The sequence below is a fragment of the Mucor mucedo genome (assembly GCF_025094135.1).
Source record: "Mucor mucedo strain NRRL 3635 chromosome Unknown EV154scaffold_129, whole genome shotgun sequence".
NCBI classification, from domain to species: domain Eukaryota; kingdom Fungi; phylum Mucoromycota; class Mucoromycetes; order Mucorales; family Mucoraceae; genus Mucor; species Mucor mucedo.
Genome location: NW_026252413.1, coordinates 52,008 through 75,367, shown reverse-complemented (window position 1 = coordinate 75,367; position 23,360 = coordinate 52,008). Strand labels below are relative to the sequence as shown.

At 36.0% G+C, this 23,360-nt stretch overlaps 5 protein-coding genes across 5 annotated transcripts; 1 reads left to right on the top strand and 4 right to left on the bottom strand.

The window, feature by feature from the left end:
• The first annotated feature begins 685 nt into the window (after positions 1–685).
• Positions 686–4,667, top strand: EV154DRAFT_450858 (uncharacterized protein). The gene is made up of 4 exons (XM_051597225.1): positions 686–1,110; positions 1,172–1,326; positions 1,401–4,473; positions 4,570–4,667. The coding sequence occupies exons 1-4, from the start codon at positions 778–780 to the stop codon at positions 4,609–4,611; spliced, it is 3,603 nt and encodes a 1,200-aa protein (XP_051452908.1). The 5' UTR covers positions 686–777; the 3' UTR covers positions 4,612–4,667.
• A 110-nt stretch (positions 4,668–4,777) lies between these two features.
• On the bottom strand, positions 4,778–7,454 carry EV154DRAFT_555364 (uncharacterized protein; the record flags this gene model as incomplete). The annotated part of the gene is made up of 8 exons (XM_051605268.1): positions 7,137–7,454; positions 6,294–6,449; positions 6,168–6,208; positions 6,039–6,097; positions 5,398–5,452; positions 5,274–5,333; positions 5,117–5,200; positions 4,778–5,029 (listed from the first exon to the last, which is right to left on the bottom strand). Exons 1-8 carry the CDS (start codon positions 7,171–7,173, stop codon positions 4,778–4,780), a joined length of 744 nt encoding a protein of 247 aa, XP_051452907.1. The 5' UTR covers positions 7,174–7,454.
• Positions 7,455–9,537, bottom strand: EV154DRAFT_524281 (calcium/proton exchanger). Its single transcript, XM_051603185.1, has 11 exons — positions 9,217–9,537; positions 9,115–9,158; positions 8,971–9,055; positions 8,876–8,913; positions 8,736–8,799; positions 8,472–8,665; positions 8,352–8,413; positions 8,233–8,286; positions 8,106–8,176; positions 7,765–8,027; positions 7,455–7,687 (listed from the first exon to the last, which is right to left on the bottom strand). The coding sequence occupies exons 1-11, from the start codon at positions 9,425–9,427 to the stop codon at positions 7,637–7,639; spliced, it is 1,137 nt and encodes a 378-aa protein (XP_051452906.1). The 5' UTR covers positions 9,428–9,537; the 3' UTR covers positions 7,455–7,636.
• Positions 9,538–12,594: 3,057 nt separating this feature from the next.
• EV154DRAFT_47422 (ribose-phosphate pyrophosphokinase 3) lies at positions 12,595–13,841 on the bottom strand. The gene is made up of 2 exons (XM_051597954.1): positions 12,805–13,841; positions 12,595–12,748 (listed from the first exon to the last, which is right to left on the bottom strand). Exons 1-2 carry the CDS (start codon positions 13,716–13,718, stop codon positions 12,697–12,699), a joined length of 966 nt encoding a protein of 321 aa, XP_051452905.1. The 5' UTR covers positions 13,719–13,841; the 3' UTR covers positions 12,595–12,696.
• A 1,041-nt stretch (positions 13,842–14,882) lies between these two features.
• EV154DRAFT_524253 (kinase-like domain-containing protein) lies at positions 14,883–16,367 on the bottom strand. Its single transcript, XM_051603184.1, has 4 exons — positions 16,238–16,367; positions 15,790–16,163; positions 15,476–15,683; positions 14,883–15,409 (listed from the first exon to the last, which is right to left on the bottom strand). The coding sequence occupies exons 2-4, from the start codon at positions 16,111–16,113 to the stop codon at positions 14,967–14,969; spliced, it is 975 nt and encodes a 324-aa protein (XP_051452904.1). The 5' UTR covers positions 16,114–16,163; positions 16,238–16,367; the 3' UTR covers positions 14,883–14,966.
• Positions 16,368–23,360: the final 6,993 nt, after the last annotated feature.

Below are 23,360 nucleotides of genomic sequence, written 5' to 3'. Positions count from 1 at the left end.
CTATATGTGCTTTTTTTTTTTTTACAGTGAACAGCTAAATATTAAAACATATGGATTTACAACCCCCCCTTTTTTTTTCCTATTTTTAAATAGTACGAGTGTACATTGACAGCTTTTGTTTGTAAATGATTTAATTTTAGCAGTAACTGGTTTTCCTTTGCCTATTTAAATCGTAAAAAAAAAGAAAGTTTAAAATACCATAATTGTTCATTTCAATCCTACTTGTTGGACTAAACCCACTCATCATTTAACTAATGAAAAGGGGGGGCGGGGGGACAACAACATTGTAAATTATTTGAGTGAAATGTCTAGGATAATTTCAAACGCTTTCTTTCCTCTTTGAAGGGTCATGCTCCTACAAAACCCCTCTTCCCTCTTTCACTAAGTATGATTTGGATGACGAATGATTTAAAGAGAAGATTGTGATAGGAGAAAGATAAATAATTCTCTTTTTATATATTATTGAGCACCCCTTCTCTATAATAAAATGTCATCAAATTACTGTGCATTGAAATCTGTCAAAAATTGTAAAATGAAAAATGAACCATGTCATTTTTTTGAAGAGTGCACGCAGCGTATACAATTTAGCGGAACAGCAAAACGTGACTTTCTTTTTTTGCAAAGTTTAAGCTCCAAAAAAAAAAAAAAAGGCTCGCATCAACCTAACGCGTGTAAACCGTGTCTTGCTCTCTCCACCTATATTTTTTTTTTTTTTTTTTGTACACACGAGGGCAGAAATAATACTTAGTCCATAAACACATTTTAAAAAAAAATCCAATGCCGACGGAACAAAGTAACGGTATTCCCGCAGCACATAGGAGGGCACTGATACCTCCCTCTCAAATGGAATTTCATAACCAACGTCTTTACGCCATTTCTATCTTTGTATTATTACAAGCTTGGAAATTGGCTGATCTTTTACTTGTACACTCTGCAACTTATCCCGAACAACATCAAGGTACTTTACTCAAATGGTGTCTTATTGACGCTACCTACTTTGTAGCCCTTCACGTAGCAAAGATTCCTTGGTTGCAATTCCCATTCTGGAAAACTTGTTTCTTCATGGTCTTATTCCCCTTGTTAAACTCATTCTTCTTTGCTGGCTCCAGTGTAAGTCATTCTTTTATTATTATTCACACCCCCCGTGCTAACTCTATTCTTTTTATTAAAGGCTGGCCTGACAGCATTGTTCATGAATGGACTTTATAATAATTCGCTTGGAAAACTCACCAGTGTCTCCAAAGGCAAACCTATCAACGCGGATGCAGTGGTCTATAACACTTCTCATATTATGGGTCAGCATACGGTCCGTTTGCTTCCTTATGGGTAAGTTATATTGGACAAGTGGAGGCAGAGAGAGAGAGAGAGAGAGTCTATGTGAACTAAACTTATATTTATAGAACTGCAAAGTTAAACCCCCATGATGAAACTTATTGTTTACCATCCGCTGAATTTGGAGAGAAAGAGATTCATATACCCATTGTATTAAACAACACCATTCCACATACGATTTCGCTTTCACATTATGAATTGGAGACGAAAACCACCAGTGTTGAAAAGTACTCGGGTAGTGATATTCAACGTGTAACAGAGATTGGAAACCCACATCCCGGTTTAGAATATTACCTTATTCGAATTCGTAAAACAGGTGTCTATAAATTGAAAAACATCATCTCTCAAGACGGTGTCGATGTCAGATTGTACAATCGTCAAGTCTTTGTCTTCACCTGTCCTTACGCTCATTTCAAACCTTTGGATTCCGTCAATTATTGTACAGGCGATCAAAAGACATTGGATATTCAAGTCATGGGTGTTCCTCCCTTGAAAATCGAATATAAAAAGAGATTCAATCATGGCAGTCAAGAAACTGTTTGGAAGTTAAACCGTATTCAACCCGATGGATTTGATTCTCCATTACAACACATTGACTCTGTAGATACAGCCTTCCTCAATGCAAACAATGCCGATGAGAACTATGATTGGGCTGCCGTTCATCATATGAACGTCCCCATTAACCTTACACTGGATACTGCCTCAGACGGAGAATATAAATTAGCTCGTGTCATTGATGGTGCAGGTAATGTATTGGATTTGTCAGATGAGAGTTCTCAAAGGTTTGTCGTTCATGGTCGTCCTACTGCCAAATTCCACTGCAGTCCAACTTACCCTGTCAATCTGTTGATTGGCCAGACAAGTACCCAATTACCATTGATCTTGCAGGGTACAGGACCCTTCCACTTGGAATACAACCATAATTCCGATGAATCTCATTTACGTCGTGCTAAATTAAACGCTGGTGAGAAATCCATCTCTGTCAATCAACCTGGTGAATACAACTTGAAATCCGTTCGTGATCAATTCTGTGAAGGTAAAGTCTTGTTCCCTGCTGCTTGTCAAGTAGTTCAACCCGAATTACCTTCCGTCAAAGTCAACGCTACAGCTATTCCTTCTACGTGTGCTGGTGATACTGAAGTTGGTATGAAGTTCATTGCCGAATTCGTAGGTACTCCTCCTTACGTGATTGAATACCTCATCACCAAAAAAGAAGGTCGTCACAAGTCTATTGTCGAAAGAAAGAGAGAAACCATTGATCGTTCTCGTCATATCTTTTCTTACATGCCTAATGCCAGTGGTGAATACACTTATGAATTCACTTCCTTGGATGATCTTCATTATAAGAAACGTCCCACTCACGTACCTTCCATCAATCAATTTGTACATCCTCAACCCGATGCTAAATTCAGTTCTATGGGCAGAAGCACTGTACGTACCTGTCTTGGTGAGGATATCTCTGTGGATGTCGATTTACGTGGTACAGCTCCCTTTGTTTTATTCTGGACCTTCAAGAACGAAGTCTATTCAGATCAAGTGGAGGGTAACAAGTACACTATTAAATTACCCCCCTTTGAACAAGCTGGCAATCATATCGTATCCCTTGTCAAGATCCAAGATAGTAATGACTGCCTCAAGGATTTAGAGTCGCGTGATTTCACCATCAATGTACGTCGTGATCGTCCTACTGCCTTTTTCAATACAGGTGGTGAAGCAGTGCGCAACGTCCAAATGACAGAAGGTTCAACCACACGATTACCCATCGGTCTTACCGGTGAAGGCCCCTGGAGTGTGACTTATCGTAATGTAGAAGCAGGAGATAAAAGTATCAAGACTGAACGTTTCAATGATCCCAACGCATCCATTCAAGTCAGATCCACAGGTCACTATGAATTGATCTCTGTAGAAGACGCTATTTGTAAAGGAGATGTCTTTCAACCTCAATATCTCGTGGAATTATTGGATAAACCTACCATTTCTGTTGATAAAGAAGAAGTGATCGAATTAGCTCCCGGTGTATATGAACGCCCCGCTGTGTGTCAAGGTGTCAGTGATGGATTAGGTATTGAATTAAGAGGTCTTGGTCCGTTCTTTTTCAGCTACAAGGAATCCCATAGTGCTTCCGGTCATCGTGATTTCCGTTTATTGGGTCATGAAGAAATTACCTCGAGTAACGGTCGTATGCGCTTACCTTTAAAGACACGTGAGGCTGGTAAATACCGTTATGTCATTGATCAATTATCCGATCAACGTTATACCACCCCTATCAAAATCAAGGATTTACAAATCGAACAAAGAGTGCATGCCACACCTACTGTTCAATTCACCAAGGATTCTCGTAAGGAGCGTAGTGTATGTGTGGGTGATGCCTTGGATTCGGAGGACATGAAGCCTCTCCTGTTAGAGTTCACGGGTGTTGCTCCTTTCTCTGTGGAATTGGGCATTCGCCTTCAAACAGAAACTTCGGGTCATATTATTAAATTACATGATATCATGACAAAGAAATACAAACTTTCTGTACATGAAGAGTTGGTGAAATCTGGTATTTATTCCGTCAATATCCTTAGTGTGAATGATGCGAATAATTGTGGTACCAAGGTGATTTATAGTGATGAAACCTCTGTCACTATCAAGGCACTTGATAATCCCAAGATCACACCTTCCGAACTCTGCTCTGATGTCTGTGTAGGCGATAGTATTGACTTTGGATTGCATGGTGTAGGCCCCTTTACGGTCAAATACGTGTTTAACGATAAAATAACCACGATGACTTCCAAGACCCCCAAATTAAGCTTATTTGCTGATAAACCTGGTAATATCACGATTCTTTCAGTAGGTGATCAACGTAATCAATGTCGATCCTTCCCCAAGGAGATGACACGTATTATTCATGAAGTCCCTTCTTCGTTTGTATCGGGTGGTAAAGAAATCATTGAAAATATCCATGAAGGTGATATGGTACAAGCCGTGGTTGATCTTGTGGGTACACCTCCCTTTAATTTTGAATGGCGTCGTAGGCGATTAATCTGGGATACCGCGAATAAGCGTCATTATAAGGGCGAAGTCCTTGAAAGACATACCGTGTATAACGTGGCTGAACATCGTTATTTTATCAACACGTCTGTGGAGGGTATCATTGAGGTAATTGTGATTTTATTATTATTATTATTTTGACAACGGTTTCACTGACACTGTCTTTTTTTTTTCTTTCTCTCTTTTTTATATATGTGTACATAGATTGTGAGTGTTAAAGACAAGTATTGTCAATATCCTATCTAAATTGACTCTAGAAGTCTATTCGATATATAAATTACAAATAAATATATATACATATCAAAAAAAAATATAAAGTAATAGAAATCTGTAAAGAGTTTCTTCATTGTCTATTTGATAAATATGTACAAATTTTTTATTTTTATTTTTTGGGAAAGTTTTTTTTTTTTTTTTAACGCATCGTATCACGTTGAATAGGAGGGAATCTTTGCTGAAGGGGACCATGTAAGAAGGCAGTTAGCGGTTTATCTACAATGACTTTATTCACAGTGGCAGGAGGAGGAGGATGAGGAGAAGTAGTATGCGAAGGAGGAGTTGTTGGAGGAGGAGGAGGCCTTGACGATGGCTGAGCAGCCGCATCATATCTTGGACGATATGGAGCATGAGGCGGCGATAATGTAGGAGCAGGATGTACTCCTTGTTTCTAAAAAAAAAAAAAATAACACACACACAAAAACAATATAAGCCTCTTTCAACTCCTGAATAAAAATCTTATATTTGTTATATCTACCATTCTTTTACGTGCAATATCTGTGTAAGTCATGTAACTAATGTATGCTTGAAGTGCATTACGACGAATTTTAGGATTTCGTTTCTATTGTAAGTGCAAGTCTTTTTTTTTTAGTACATTCATGCATAATAAAATGTATGGATATGTGTTTCTATACCATTTTTATATATTGCCTTGAGAATTCATGATGTTGTTGTGGCAATTGTTGTTGTTTGGACTAGTAATGGAGTCATGTTTATTAAATTAAAAAAAAAAAAAAATAGAAAAAAAAAAAAACTTACGATAATTGTAGTAGGCTTTTTGTTACTGTGCTGTTGTTGTTGATAAGGGTGGTATCTAGGCAGACAAAAAAAAAAAAAAAAAAAAAAAAAAAAAAAACGCATGTAGAAATCAGCATAATGATAATAGAAAATTATGCATAATATTAATTACCTTCTTCCATATGCATGTGGAGGTTGTTGTTGTTGATGCGGCTGCGACTGCTGCTGCTGTTGGTGGTGATGATGCTGTTGGTGCTGCTGCTGCTGCTGTTGGTGGTAGTGGTGATGGTGGTTTTTCTGCTGCTGCTGCTGCTGCTGATGTTGCGGCTGTCGCTGCTGCTGCTGATGTTGTTGCTTCTGATGTTGTTGCTGCTGCTGCTGTTGCTGCTGTTGCTGGTGATGATGCTGCTGTTGGTGTTGTTGCTGTACATGATGATGCATCTGTCCAAAGTAATTTTCAGGTGACATTTGCATACGTTCTAATGTGAATAAGCCTTATTAAGTAAACTAAGGGCAAGCTTAAATGTTTGTGAAAAAAAAAAAAGGATTACCATCGGATTGTTTGTTATTAAAAGGTATTAAGTCATTGGGTGGTGTTGAAGGTACTGCTGAATACATTAAAAAAATAAACAAAGATGTATGCAGCATGTGGATATTTTAACTTACAATGTTGTTGTTCATCTGCTGAGAATCGTTGATCGTGTGATGATCTATTATGCTGCTAAAATAATGGGGAATCAAATAAATAAATAAAAGAGAGAGAAGGCGTGTTTTTTTTATGTTTATATTACATGAGAAAAAGATGGTGTTGGTGGTCTTTTATTGTCTGATTCTGTATCAAGAAAAAAAAAAGTATGAGCGATCTCTCTTTTTTTCATTGTTCTGTTTTCTGATTTTTTTTTTTTTTTTTTTTTTACCGAGTAGATTGTGGATGGACATGGTTTTAGGCTTATGGTTTGCTAGTGCAACTAGAATTGATCCAGCTTCTACTTCGTCCTGATTGATTCGTTGACGGTACAGTGGCTTATAGTCATCTCGTTCATGTTTAACATGTCTTGCATGTTGAAATCCAACTGTTGACATTCGTGAAAAAATTAAAAAAAGAAAAAAAGAATAAAAAGCAGAGAGAAAAGAAAGGGCAAAAAAAAAAAGAGAAAAAAAAAAAAAAAAAAGAAAAAAAAAAAAGGGAAAAATAAAGAAGAAAAAGAAGCTTATAAAAAGGGCCCATCGCATTCCGTGTTACAATGACACTGTGTAAAGTAACAACAACAAATATATCATCACATGGTGACTATTATCAAAATTGATTATCAAAAAGAAAAATAAAAACAGGGAGAATCAAGTTCACAACCCACATCATCTCAGATTAAAAAGAGAGATAGTTTCACAAATTGCTGTACATCTAGACCATAAAAATCACAATACATGCTACATATGGAGTAATATTTGCATTATTTCATGTGTAAAAGTCCGTGCGTACATGACTCGTTCTTTGGGTGGGAAATCAACGAAAAATGGTATTCCGGTTGAAATAAAAGTGACACAACCGTTTTGTGTTACTATGTACATTTCCAGGCCCAATTTTTTTTTTCTTTTGGGAAACAAGGTGACCTTATTGCTAATATTTATGACCCATCCCATATCTGTTATAGTGGGTAATAATTGACATAACCGACATATCAAAAGAGACAGATATTACGCAATCAGGTGCTAATTACTAAAAAAACCTCGATTTCCCCCCCCCCCCCTCATAATTGTACTCTGAGTTGAAATAAATTTATCGACGTGCGACATCATGTGAACCAATATAGAAACTTAATTTTTTTTTCTCTTTAGCATTGATTGACAATAGAATGACCCCTTGCCCGTGTCGCAAGTTTTTTTTTTTTTTCCTGTCTGACACGACTATTTTTCTTATATGATCACGGTAAGACTTGTACACAAAAAAACCTTGTTTTAATTGACAATTGTCACAGACACTCCACCTATCTTTCTGTACTATGCTGACAAATACTGATATGTCCATTTTTATACTTTGGCTGAAACAGTCCATCAATGACATTGCATTCAGCCATTGGGTCACCCATGCCAGAATTTACCATATGACCCACCCTTTCTTTCTTTTTCTGTAACACTCTTAAAAGGTAAATAAACACAAAACGGTGCAATGTATCACGAAAAAAAAAACAAATAGGATAGTGCACCCCGCCAGCCAGGGGGGTTACATCGAAGAAAGAGACTTTTTTTTTTATTGTTCTATTTAAACAATAGGATGGTAAAAGAATGCCATAGCGACAATGGTATAAACGGCCTACATATACATAGAATATTTAGCATTTTGTATCACACACACACACACACACACACACACACTAATAATAAACTTACCAAGAGTAAAGCACCTTCGAGCCAGTTAGACTTACCATCTGCAATAAGATAATTGACAATCATAACAGACGCAAACAAAACAACAGTTTCGAAAATCTCAAAGAAAAAGGTCATGGGAACATCAATAAACCAACCTGTCAACACAAGGACGGGAGAAACCAAAAGACCGATTTGAAGAGAAGAAGAAATGGCAATACCAATACACAAGTTCATCTTGTTCTTCATGGCAAATGTAACAGAGCTGACGTGTTCAGCAGCATTACCTGTTTGGTTTTTTTTTTATAAAGCGTGAGTTTTTCCTATCCCATCATAATAACGCTTATGCAAAAAAAAAAACTTACCAACAAGGGGAAGGATAATAAGACCGACAAAAGTTTCATTTAATCCCCAAACTTCGACAACACCTTCAATACTATTTATATATATTACATTAGCATTGAATACGCGTCTTTTTAAGTGTACACTTACGCGCCAACGAGATGTTCAGCATGAATAGCAATCAAACCAGCAATAGCCAACAAGCTACAAAATCATCATCATCTGTGTCAATACAAAAAAAAAAAAAAAAAAAAAAAAAAAAGCCTTACCAGACAACAGAAAAGACAATGGTGGTATGGGGCTTCTCTTCCTCATCAGCCTCATCTTCAAACTGTGGCAAGATAAATTAGTCACGTTTCACTTTAATCAGGGTTTTTTTTTTTTTTTACCAAAGCGGAGTGAGTCTTGAGTTGGAAAACCAAGTACAAACCGTAAACGATCAACAAGATGATGGCAGTACCATGAGAGAGGTTAATAATACCAGTGTTAACTTCGTTGGTAGTAGCAGCAGTAGCACTAAAAGCAGCAGGAATCAACAAAGAAAGAGTAGTCAAGGCCAAAAGAGAGGTGTTGGTTTGTGCAGCTAATAATTAAGGTTAAGACTCCATATTACATTTCAGATATAAAGAAAGTATATATATATATATATTTACCAGTAGCATTGAAAGATTGCTCAGAGCGACCAATACCACCCAACAAGAAACAACAACCAAGGACCTATATTAGAATGAAAACACAGTAAAATTAAGGTTTAGTAATGACAATAATCATTGATATATTTATATTGACGTACGAGTAAAATGTTGGACAAGATGGAACCCAAAATAGAAGCTGAGCAGTAAAATGATTAATTGTTTATACATAAATATTACATCTGTCTTATTTTACCTTGCACAACACGGATTAATCCTTGCTTTAAAGCAATCATACCGAGAATAAGTTCAACAGCATTACCAAAAGTAGCGTTTAAAAGCTACATCATCATGTTAAAAAGTCTATTTTTTTTTTGTTCAAGATAAAAGATTTACTTACAGAACCAATAACGGAACCACATCTTAAGGCAATTTCCTCGGTAGCTAAGTAGATAAAAATGTCAGTAACTTTTTTCTTTCCCGAATATTTAAAGTGCTTTACCATAACCGAGAAGTTTGGCAAGGGGAATAATGGCAATGAAATTCAAACTAAAGACAACACTGTCAGAGGCACCGGAAAAAGCCAAAGCAATGGGTACAAAGATGAGAAGCCAGTTAATGTGAGAAGACTTCAAAGTATGCATAAAAGACGACTTGAATGTCACTTGTTCTTCCTCATAATGAGGAGGGAGTAAATGTTCACGTTCACTCATTTTTTTTTTTTTTTTATTAGTGAAAGAAGATAAAAAAGCTCAGCAATAGTATAAATTTTTCTCTTGGCCTGTATTTATGGTTTCACGGGCGCGGTTACATCAAATAAAAGGATCAACCAGTAAGATTCATTGAGGCGCATTCTTTCATCTATTAAAAACGATCGTCCTTTTGTTCTTTCCTCATATTCGAACGTTTCGATTTTTTTTTCGACATGGAACCACACCATTTATTGTAGTATCAAGGCCCGTGTACACTCATAATAAACAGGTTTAAATAGGCACGTTTTTTTTTTTTCAGCAGTAGAGGATTCTGGAATTTATATCACTGTTGACAATTGTGGCTTTACACACCCATTTAGGACTCCTATATTGAGTAATCTCATCACACAACTCATGATTGTGTTTACATATTAAACACAAATGACGTTCTGCTTTGTCTAATATAGATTTAATTATTTACTAGTCTTATAATAGTCAAAAGCTGTTGTAAATATAGACTTTCATCTCAAGTTTGGCCCCCTTTTTTTTTCTCTCTCTCTTTCTTCTAATCCTAAATAAAAAATGAAGGCCTGTGAGAGCAAACAACGTGATAATCATTACAACAGAAAGCAGCTGATATGTACGTCTGTATATGCTGTAGACTACTCTTGGCAATACACAATAATGAGGTATTCCTATCCGATAACGTGTTTTTTTCATCCAAGTACAAGCCTCGTTTATCTCTCTTGGCTGAGTACGAACGAGTTCCTTGGAGTTACCAGCATCAACACAAAGTACATCCATATTTTATTTTAAAGAAAAAAGAGACGCTTATTGTTGATTGTATTAAGATCATAGGTTACTTTTCTAAAGACAATATGGGACTACCCGAATTCTATTTTTTTTTTTTTTTTTTTATGGCTTTAGTATACAAAAAGGCAAAATGTCCCCCCACCGCTAAACAGAATGAAATAGAAATAAACGTCGTACACCGCCCTCTTTTTGTTGTTGTTGTTGTACATTGACTGATTCTCAGCATACTTATACAGTCTTTTTTCCTGCTCAACCCTTTCAACTGATCAAAACGTTGGTGTCACAAGCACACACACACAAAAGAAAAAGAAAAAAACGTCGTATTCCCGTCTGGCCATTTTTTTTTTTTAGGCACCATGATATTACAAACATCGACGATCGAATTGTTACCTTTTCTGCGAAACCATCAAAAAGTAGTGTTACCATTTACTTAGTAAGTTTCTGATTGCTGATAGTGTCACCATTGTTACAGCAAATTCAATTGCTACACCACGAAAAAAAAAAAGAAGAGCATTTTTTGTGCTTCCCGTACAAATTCCTAATATATTTACTTTTACAAATTCTTATTCTTAAAACGTGTAACATCTCATCCTTCTCTTTTTTTTTTTAACTATTCCTAGAGTAACGGAGCAACAAAAGGAATAATTGAATACGTTTTATAGTAAGATCTTATACGCACGTGTCGTACATTCACTATCGTGATGGATGGGGTCGATAAATCTTAAAAAAGTGTGTCCCAGGTCCTGGGTTTTAATCTTTACTGTTGAACAAACAAACAAAGGGGAAATCTTTTCTTCATTTGATTGAATTTAAATGTTTACACGCTGGAAGAAATAAGTGCGAAAGTGTTATCTTCTCACGAGATTTATGTTTTGCATAAAAAAAAAAAAAGAATTTGATTTCGTAATATCTATACAATGTTCCATTAAAGTTTTCCTCTTTTCGCCATAAGTTACACGACAGTGAAATACGCATTGCAGTAAAACAAAATAATCCCTGCAGTTATGGTCAAACTCTCTTTTGATCTGATACAACTATGTGATATGGCACTATTCTGATTATAATAAAAATGATCGTGTTCTATTGAAGTTGGCAGTCTTTTAAAATATCACAAAAGATCTTTGAGTTAAATGAAATTATCATTTTTCAGTCGTTTTGTTTAGATGTGTTTAAACATTTGCGTGTAATCCTTAAATTGCTCAGAAAGAAGTCAACACACCTTGTCGTCTCTCTTTTCGAGAGACTTGGTGTAATTCTCACCCTCACGACTTGATGAACATTGAGAAGGTTCAAATATACAGGAACTAACAAGAGGAAATGAAACGGCACTAAAGAGTTTGGGGGTTATGTTATTCAATCTCAAAAACAAAGACTGGATGCGACTTTGAATAACAAAACAAAAGCACTCAAAGTGTTAAAGAGTTTTTTTTAAGAAAAAAAAAAATTAATGCATGTTTCAGGAACAACTGAGAAAGTTGCCGATGGCAACCACTTTCTGAAATTTCAGACTATGGAACCTCCTGCGAAATACTCAGTCTTGGAGGAACGAATATTATATTCAGAAAATGCATATTATGTAAACAACTTATATCTATAGCGGTCAATAATCGTTTTAATAAAGAGGAAGGTCCTGCTTACACTGGAAAAAAAAAAAAAAAAAAAAAAAAAGAATGCAAGAAGATAATGGACTAGTGTTCTTATGACATCCTGATTGTTTTAACAAAGATCCTCCTCGTGACGATGATTGTAATCAGAACTATTACTGATAAATTTGTAAGAAAGATCTGTTTCAAATAAACTTTGTACCTCAATGATCTTCTTTGTAATATATAATTGTGTCTCTCACCAAGTTATGACAAAAACTTCCGGTATCAAGGAAATGGGGGTATCATGTATAGTTATGTATACATAATCGGCTTACACTATAATAGTTTATGAAAGATCTATATATAAATACTACTGTAACACTGAAGACAAAAAAACCCTATCACTACATATAAAGCTAGTGAGTACTTATCAAGACCCACTGCAGACCTTTATTTTCATTTATTTTTTTATTTATTATAATCAATAAAGGGAACACTCACCTATAATAGACGTTCAAATACCATGTAATCAGTTATTCTGCTTCTTGCAAGTATACCCATGTGGAACACAAAATATATTCCGTGATATTAGCTCTATTGTGTCTTAAAAGAGTACAAAAATAAAAAAGTACTAAACTGCAGATGTATTTATATCTTTTTTTTTTGCATGGACATAAACAAAGAGAGACCGAGTTTCACAGTGATAAGCGTAACATATAGTTTTCTCGGTCACTCTTTACCAGCGTTTTTTTTTTTCTTTTTTTTTTTTCCCCGTGTGTACTTGAATTGAACTTTTTGAGAAAGATAAGGTACGAATACCAGTACACGCTGTTTTTATTATGTACAAGGTAGCAAGAGGGACAAAAAGAAAGAAACAAGAAAAAAAAAAGTCTATTGGGGAACATGAGAAAACAAATAAGAAACAGATTCACCGTTGTGAGTTCTAAAGAGAAGGGTCAGCACAATATACAAATATGAATATACAAATAAAGAAAGTACCTTCTAATAGCCTCAGCAATGGTAGGAGAAATGTCAATGATATCTAATTTAGGGCAAAGGGCCATCTTATCTTCTGAAGGGATAGTGTTGGTAATGACCATTCTTTCAATAACAGAATCGTTGATGACTTGAATAGCCTTTCCAGAAAGAATACCGTGAGCAACGATGGCGTAGACCTTTTCAGCGCCATTTTCCATTAATGTTTTTGCGGCTAAACCAAGTGTGCCGCAAGTATCTGCCATATCATCGACTAAAATAGCAATTTTACCTGTCACATCACCTACGAGGACCATACGAGACACTTCATTTGCCTTCTTACGCTCCTTGTGAATCAAGGCAAAATCTAACTCCAAATTATCGGCAATCGAGGTGGCACGCTTGGCTCCACCGGCATCAGGTGAGACGATAATGGCATTCTTCCAGTTTGGAATCTTGGTCTTGATATAATGAATGGTGGAAGGTTCACAATATAAATTGTCGACAGGAATATTAAAGAAACCTTGAATTTGAGAGGCATGGAGATCCATTGTGATGACGTGGTCGGCACCAGCGACAGTCAACATATTGGCGGTTAAACGTGCAGTAATAGGGGCACGACTCTTATCCTTTTTATCTTGGCGTGCATAAGGGAAACAAGGGATAACGGCAGTAATGCGACGAGCAGAGGCAGTCTTACAGGCATTGATCATGATGAGTAATTCCATTAAACTATCATTAATCTCACCGCAACCTGATTGAATAATAAAGACATCCTCATCACGGACAGATTCACCAATTGTCACAGAAGTTTCTTGGTTGGAAAATTTAATCACAGTTGCTTTGGCAAGGTTTAAGCCCATTCTCTTGGCAACAAGCTTAGCAAGTGCTGGTGAGGCATTACCAGTGAAGAGCTTAATGGCGTTATCGGTTGACATGGTGAGATAATATAAACAACCATCAAAAAAATATCACAGCATAATGGCCTTGTCATCAAACTTTTTTTTTTTTTTTTTTTTTTTTTTTCAGTGTGACTCATTTTTTTACAGGTGTCATTTTGTTCCGACGAAAAAGCGTTTGATTTCACAAGCATTTTTTGAAGTTTCAAAAAAAAAAAAAAAAATTTATTTAAAAATAGGTATAGGGAATGTATTTACAGCAGCATAGAAAGAAGAAAAGTTATATTTAGTCGTCAAAGACATGATTGACAGTGGGGCTGAAGACAACAGTAGTGTCTGTAGTGCTTGTGGTAGTAGTATGGCCTTGAGGGATGTAGACGGTGGCATCAGTCAAAGGAGCAACTTGGTGGTGTACCTCTTGTTCTCTCTTGATGGTGGTGACAGAGAAAGATCTCTTGGATACGGCAGAGATGGCAGGACGAGTGACTTGAGAGAGGACAGAAGAGTTCATTGTTGATATATAGAATTGATAATAATAAGAGGGAAAGGTAAAAAAAGGAAGTGGTATTTATATCAAAAACTTAGATCGGGATATTCGCACTGCATGTGAAGTAGCATGGACTAATTCATGTGACCCCGCAATTCTTTTTTATCGACTTATCAATACTCTTTAAAATGAAAATTTACACAGAATCCAATATTATTGGCAAATCTATTTGTTGGGGTAAAATTTTGAAGGGGATATTTTCCATAAAAGGCATTCTCTCCGTTTGACTTGGCAGTCGATATAACAACTTAAATGTCACCATTTTTGCATGATTACCCAAACAACAACAAATATGGGGTTTCATAATACCTAAGGGGGGGAGTTCATGTATTGAACAATTCTTTAAATTCCACGTACATACATGCACTCCCTATATTCTATTCTATCTTTTCTTTTTTAATTATGAGAAATAATGTATACAAATTTCATTGTATCCAATCAAAATAAAAGTTTACTTTTCTGGTAATATATGTACATCTCGTTGACCGGCGTGTGTATATAAAAGACCGTTGCGAACATTTTGCTTATTAACACGTATGATTAATTAGGCCAATGAAATCTTACGCCTGCTGACACTTACTATACGGCATTTGTAAAATGATTCGGCAATTGGGCTGGCGTCATTCGGCTTGAAAATAATTGATTATCACATTTTATTTTTTTTGGGGGATAAATCATTTGCCCTGTACATCTCAACTGACAGGCGTGTCTCTTTAAGTATAATGAGCGCTTTATTAATTTTAAAAATCTGGAAACTTTTCCCGGTATGGATCTTCCGTAGCCAAGCCGTATTGTTCGTTTGTTTCAGGATATCTATCAAAATGACTAGCGTCACCATCACCTCTAATCTGAGGAACATAAGGTGCTCTAATCTGGCGATTAGCAACTCGCTCAAAATCAACGCCATGGAACCAAGGGTGGTTCTTAATATCGTTGGCTCCGTTTTTAAGGTTACCATAGCGGCGGGAAAGATCGGAGGTCAACAAGTGCTTTAATAGATCTTTGGCATTAGGGTCAAAGTAAGATGGCCAACGAATCTTGCCCTGCAAAATCTTTTCATATAATTTCAAATGGTCATCATCGTAGAAGGGCGGGTAACCTGCCAGCATTTCAAAAATTAATACTCCCAAACTCCACCAATCAACGGCTTTACCATAGCCCTTTGACTGAATGACTTCCGGCGCTAAATAAGTGAATGAGTATATTATGATATCATGTAGTGTCCCCCCCCCCAGGAATAACAACTTACCAAGATAATCAGGTGTACCACATAGAGTCCAAGTAATATCGGGTACATGTTTAGCAAACCCGAAATCTGTGATTTTTATGTGTCCGTTTGTATCCAGTAATAAGTTTTCAGGCTTTAAATCACGATAAACAACATCTTTTTTGTGAAGATATTCAATTGCTAAAGCAACTTCGGCAGCATAGAACTTAGCTACATGATCAGGGAAACGCTATAATTTTTTTCAAGAAAAAAAAAACGCGTCAATCAAAGAGGTTTGCTTATCGTTATCATTTGTATTTGTTTTGTTTTTTTTCTTTTTGTGTGTGGGTGTTTACCTTGCTCTTTCTCAAGACACTAAAGAGTTCACCACCGGGCACATAATCCATCACCATGTAAAGATTGGCATCGTCTTGAAAGGTGCCCCATAAATTGACCAAAAAAGGGTTCGCAACAGATTCCAAAATATGTTTCTCATTGTTGGTATGCTCAACTTGCTTTAATCGAACTACCTCGGTTTTCTTCAAGACTTTGATAGCATAGTATCTGCCGTTGTGTCTAGATTGAGCTAAATGAACACGACCAAATGAGCCAGTACCCAATGTACGTAATAGATGGAAATCGTCTAATTTAAGTTTAGGTCGATTTTTTCTTTGATCCATTATTGCGCTATCATACTGTTGATATTTTGATTTTAATGCACCGCTATTACCTAATGATAAACGGGGGATTAATTTAGATTTTTTTTTTTTTTTTTTTTTTTAGTTTGAGGCGTATAACTTTTACCATCTTGAGCTTGCTGGGGCACCTGTTGCTGCTCTTGTTGTTGCTGCTGTTGGATCTGCTGTTGCTGTTGCTGCTGTTGCTGTTGCTGATGTTGTTGTTGTTGTTGTTGTTGTTGTTGTTGTTGTTGCTGCTGTTGTTGTTGTTGCTGTTGTTGTTGTTGCTGTTGTTGTTGCTGTTGTTGCTGTTGTATATTAACTGGTTCTGTTGCAAAAAGTAATTAGTACTATCTCTACACATCAATCATGTGCGCATATTCACCTGGAGAATCTACATCCATATTTTGATGTAGATCTTGTGATGGTCTCGGTGTCACATATCCGTTTGCATAATGATTGTTAGATATTTCTTCCTTAACTTTTGGCATTTGTTGTTGTTGTTGCTGCTGCTGTGACTGAATATGGTCCATATTATGAGTGTTTGATGAAGACGTGGATGAATGAGGTGTGTGAATACCGAATAATGACCTATTACTATCTTTGGTCAATTGGTCCGATGGTGGCTGTTTCGCCGTTTCCTCGGCTTTGTGATTGCCATGCTTTGCTCTATCAATAATTTTGTTGAAAAATGACATTTTTTTTAGATAAGATGTGTAAAGAGTTGTGCGTGTGTTTGTTATGCGAAAAGAAAGAAAAAATTTGTTAAAAAGTGAAAAAAAAAAAAAAAATTGAAAACGGAAAAAAATGTCCATGCTTTAAAAGGACTGCTAATTTATCAATTTATCGGCGAAATAAGGTATCTCAACACATTGACACTATTGTTTCGTTTAACTACCTCTGGAGAAAGAAAAACAATCTCAAATAAGAAGTTATATCAATCTAAAAACATGTTCTTATTTGATTATTATACAGTCAATGAATGGTGAGTTCTGTGGGAATATACTAGGTATCATGACTAAAGATATTCTAAACAGCCAAATGTGTCTTAAATTACAATGCAACAGAAACACTTCCTAATTTGGTAAGCTGTCTTTCTGCCTCACTTGATCCCGCAAAATAAGACCACTGTAGCACGAGGTAATTTAAGCTCCTTTTCATAATCATCATTTTTTAAAAGCCTCGGTAGAAGATAACACCCCAGATAGAAACTGTCTTCAGTCTTTTGTCAAAAAGCCTTCTTTGCCAACTTTGACACTTACTGGTATTATTTTGAAACCATTGTATCCTGCATGATTAAGGCTGTCCCACGCGTATGGTGAACTATTATTATTGAGTAACAGTGTTGTTCGATTTAGGTAAAGCAAGATAGCGCTCTTTTTTTTTTATATTTTTATTTTTATTTTAATGCGAGCAAGCCCTCTTTTTATAATAATCGAGAAGCATCAATGCAGCCTTGCTATTTTTGGTAGTGCTAGTTTAAATATTTTACTACACGACCAGTTGTGAATTTTGATTTTCACACCTAGTTGGACAAAGTGTAAGTAGATGAATCCTAATTTTTTTTTTTTTAAAAAAAAAATCGCGTTCATTATGGCGATACGATACCTAGACTTGTCTTTGGTTAATAAACCTCTGGTCTTTCCTGCCCCTACCCATATTGCCTTTAATACCTTCATCATATTTCTAACTACCAACATCAAAATTGGGCAAAGGTTCGATAATGGTTTGGGGATGTTTTATGCGGGAGGGTAAGACCTCTGGTAACAATTCATAGCGATATTAATAGGAATAAAATACGTACAATGTTTATCGAAAACCTCCTTCCTTGGCTCAATTTTTTTTTTTTTTACAGGAACATAACCATGACCTTATATTCCAAGAAGATGGCAATTTCTGCCATACTGGCGGATATATAAAGTGCTAGAAAAGGAAGGTCGGTATCGAGGGTTTTAAGTACGGACCTACTCACAATGTCCCAATTTGAATCCGATCGAAAACCTCTGGTATATTCTAGGAAATCAAGTTGGTAAGAGAAGACATTTTTGCAACAGTTTGATGCAGTTGGAGGTTGTAATCCATGACGCATGACAAAATAAAAAATGACTTAAATGTCTACGAAAGGGTGGTAGCCGATTGGTGCCTGGATATAAAAAAAAAGTCTATGGAGGACATACAAAATATTGAAAAATCCACATATATATGTAGAAATGGGATTTGGCTAAAATAATAATAAATGTGTTGGTCAACTATTGAGTGACCAACTCGAAGAGAGGGACAAAGATTTGTCTTCACTTGCTTTATACAACATTTCCCTGATCATCATATTCGTAACCAGTTTCTCGAAAGATTCTAGTAGAGGAATTTAGAAGCACTACTGGTCGTTTGAGTGTATCAGCTACCAGTTGTGGGCAACCGATAGTATCGAACCACATGTAATGATTCTTCCTGTCAAGACATGGTGGTTTTCTGGCATGCAATGTTTTCTCAAAATAATAGATATCCAGCTCTATGGTGTCATAAATGTATCGGTAGGAGCGGAGAGTGCTTAGCATTAATATTTTCACTTGGCTCCAACCCTCTTCGTGACCGAACAATGTAAGACTCATTTCTCTGAATCCACAATTACCGTTACCCTGGAAATTTATCATGGTTAATGTCTGGGAAACATTTATTGGATGCAGTTGGTCAAAAAGAGCCGGATTGTTATCAAACGATTCCAGGGCCTTACCATTGTACCTTTTATAGTGAAATTCACAGTTTAATTGGATCAATTATAAAAATGTTTTTCTAGCCTTCGCTTGCTACTTTGTATTATGTTTTGGTCGTTTCGCTTTTGGGGAGCTATCTGCTATATCAGCTTTGGGCCTTCTATGTTCTTGTTTGACACTATCTTCTACGTATTCAATCCCCAATGTTTCTCTCTCCGTAGTCTTTGGACACTCCTTCTGAGAAACAACTGTCGCCGGATGAAGTGCTGACTCGATTGACGGCTTACTTACAAGCTCGTGATACAAGTCGTCAAGACGTTTTAAAATATCTTCTGACTCCTTTTGACTGCTTACTGTCTTCAGCAACAAAGAAAATCTTTCAAAACGGATCATCAAACGACTTTGGTTGTCGCCTGGTTCGTCCGAAGGGATAGATGTTCTGCTGGGCTCTTTCGTAATTTCAGCGATTGTAGCAACTGTAAATGTCGAGTAAAACTTGTTTGTAAATATAAATGGTATAGCTACATCCCTAAAAAAAACTTACCACTTCCTTTAAGATAGTAAGTTCTCCATCTTTTGGAGATCGCCTTAAGAGGAACAACACCATTATTCTCGGAAAGCAACTTTGACAAGGAGTGTCGACAAGGCAGATTAAAGTTTCTTCTCAAAGAACAGAGGCAAGCTTGCTTTCCAGGAGGCACATGAATATTATCGTTTGGGCCCTCACTGGCCAATCGTAATTCTACAAGTTCAGACTTGATACTTTCAAGTGCAAACTTGGTGATGTTCATTTGGATATGACTGACTTTGGTCTGCAAATCCGAATCGAGTAAAACTAGCTGCTGGGTCAATGCCTCTCTTGTTGACTGCAAGTCGCGATATTCCTCCTACATTAAAATTAATCGTATCATTAGATGATATTATAATATTTTCCATTGATATAAAATATTAAAATAATGACAGCCTACCCGTTTTTGAGCCCAAGATTTAATTTTTTCAGAAACAATAGCGAGACTCTCAGAAGACGTTTTGGTGTAACACTTGGTATTTGCATGCGTTGCTTCTACCCTGTTGGAAGTTCGTTTACCCATATGCATAAGGGTACTAACATGATACCCAGCCCATAATTTTACTTTTCTCATCATGCTAATTAAATTGGTTATTGAATTTTCCACGGTTTAAAATGTTTACATTTATAAATTGTTTTTACAAAAAAACCAACAGTAATAAAATCAATACTTACAATTCCAAGTATTTCCTCATCAAACTTCCACCGTCTTTGGTACAGACATCTGGTTTGGATACAAAAGCATCGTATTCTACTTTTGCAGTTTTAAATTCGTCTAAAGTGTTACAGAGGAAAATCATTTTCTGAACAATCGCCAAGAAGTTCCGAACTTCAGGATCTAATTGGGTTATAATTCGAGTTAGTGCACGAAATATATACTAATGAAGTTGTCTTTGTAGTTTACAATTGGCTTTCAATTTTGGATTTAAACTCTTCTTAAATCGAAGAAGGAAGTTTCGTTGGATGTGTATCCAACAAAGAATCTGACTACTGTTGGGAAAAACAGTTTTAATAGCTGCTAACAAAGCCTCTTCGTCGTCAGTGACAAAACACCGGGGTAACAACTTTTCGTCTGTACCTGTAGGCCACACAATATCTTTAAAAGATTGTATAGCCCATTCGTATCTCTCTGCCGTTTCCTTGTCCATCCAACAGCCGGCAATGGGAACAGTGGTCATTTGATCGGGTCTCTCTTTGGAACGCAAAGCACCAACAACAACAAATTTTAAAAGCACCATCTTATGAGAGTTTGTTTTATATGTTGCATCAATAACGACACACTCAGACAGTTTACGTGCCTCTTCAATGCCATGTTGATGTATAAAAAAAATAGATCGTATTCTATTATCCTCGTTTGTTAAATATCGAACATGGTGATTTGTTGTTTCGAGCTGTTTGATAAAATCCCAAATAAAAATGCTATCATCTCTACAGAACCGTTGTTGGATGTTCGTGAGATCCGTAACAGTAACATTATAAACATCTCTTGCTTTCAACATCTACGAATAAAACCATTAAATAAACAAAAACTACATGTTATTAATGGTATCATGACTTTTGCAAGTAGATTTACAGTATACAAGTAACATTTCTTTATTTAAAATAAAATATATCACAAATAATACTAACTCCCTTCAACACCCACTTTCTATTTTCAAAGTTCTTACCTCTAATACTACACTAGGAGTCCTTCCACTTTGCATCATCTTGATTGCAAATTCCTGATCGTCAGCTTCCAGCTTTCTGTTGACGTGGTATAACCCGCGATTGTCGCTAACAGGGTGGCAGTGATCAAAGCAGCGTCTATACACAAACCAGTGTTTCTCAACATCCTTGGTATCCATCTTGATGTGAATGAACGCTGTACACCCAATTTTACCACTCTTTCGGTTGGGTCTTTTCAATACACCCTCTCCCACTTTTTCGTCATCTATTGTATCTTTGTTAACGCAACTACAATAACCATAAAGCCACTAAATACATACTTTCTTCGCCTCTAGTGTTGCGATATCTTCCAAAATGCTTACAGACCAGTTTGAGGTAAACCTTATCACTTCTGAGTGTCTCAAAAGGAATATTTTTGGATTTGCAAAAATCCTGAATTTCGACCTTTGCAGAGTTTTTATCTGCAAACCTTTTGTTCCAAGGAAACTCGTTCTCAAAAGCTTCCTTCATACTTACGACAGCTTCACTGCTGCCAACAGTCTCCTCAAAGGATGTTACCGGAAAGTCGTTTTGGTAACTTTCCACGTCATTCTCTACTACATCTTCTGCGTTACCGACAGAGTCCCAGTCAAACTCGTCCAAGATAATATTTTTGTCGGGAAGTTCTTGTTCGACGGTGACCTTTCCCAGCGTTTGATCGAAGCCATCGTTGATTTCAACATCATTAGTGAACTCTGTAAGAAACTCTTGAATGAGCAGTTCACTTTCTTTAATAGCTTCTTCTGCCATTTTAGTCAATGTGAGATTGTCTTGAATATAGAAAAACGGTGTCCCTGATAATATTTTGCAGTGCAAAAAAAAAAAAAAAAAAAAAAAAAAAAAAAATATTTTTACACCGAAAAAAAACGGTGTCCGTATAAATTAGCTACCCCGTAATTAAGTATAAAGCTCTCGATGATCGAACTTTTATTCTTTTAGTGATAGCACTCTTACACTTCTATCGTGATATGTATTCCTTTCTTTTAAGATTCGCATGGATGTTTTATTTGATCAATTTGAAACAGTGTTGAATATGGGAAATGGAAATTGCGATTGATATTTTTATTATAATGAGCTTGTGTCAAAATCCAGCTTTGGCTACTTACGTTGTGCTACTTGCTCAAAAGTCAGCTTGAAGATTTTCAAACCCAAAACCAAAAACATGGCAGAATGCCAAAAAGTGGGCTCCTTAGTTATTAACAAACAATAATGATCAGTTCGAAAGGTCCCTTTTAGAACCCAGGTTTTTTATCGAGTGTCTTGTTGTTTAATGCAAGTATTCAATAAGAATACAGTTTGCATTAAAAAGGGAGCCCAAGATATTTAAACAACGCTTTTGAAGAGCGATTAATGTCAGGAACAAAGCACTGGCCGTAGCAGTAATATCCTGTTGCCAAAATGTAATATACGTTTTGTATGCTAACACATTGTCATTGCAAATGTAATTCGTATAGTTTATAATGAATATTTATATTACACTCAATTTTTGTTTATCAATTCTTTTAATGTAAATTTGTGTGGATGAGGTACTAGATCTTATTTTCCTCTTACCGATGGAAGAGAAAACAGATCTTCTTTATTTGTAATAAACAGAAAAATTTGAACTACACGTCAGATTACAATAATCACTTGTTTAATCATCATTTGTTTAGCTGAGCATTAAATAAATATTTCGTATTGTGTATAGAATAAACTACTACCCCAAGCTATTTTCCTAGACATCTTGACGATTCGTCTTAAAATTCGAACAGAGACAAGTTGGACAATGCCAAAATAAATAGATTCTTTTGAATATTAACAATATCTAAGATAACCCCCCATAGACTGCAATCATTTTGTATGCTTTGGGATTATAATATTAAAATGCCACATTTACGACTATCTCTTGCAAGAAAAGATACCGAAAAAGGAAAGTTTTGTGAAGTTGCAAATTGCAGCCGGTAAACGTATAAAAAGTGAAAAAGCAAAGTATTTAAGTACAACTTGATATTATGGGAATGCATTGTTTGCATGAAAGCAAATCTATTCCCCTGAACTGGACCATACTTTTTTTTCCTTTCATCAAAAATATATGCACAGTCCTAAGTAAGGGGAACCACTATTTAGTATATATGTAGATATATAGTGATTTTTACTTATATATGCTTTGGTATGAATACAATTTACTTTATTATAAAATTTGTCTTCCTATATTAGTTGAGTCTTTTTTCGGATTTTTAGCATACGCAATCAACTTTATCGAATGGGTTAGCAGTTTTTCTTCTAAA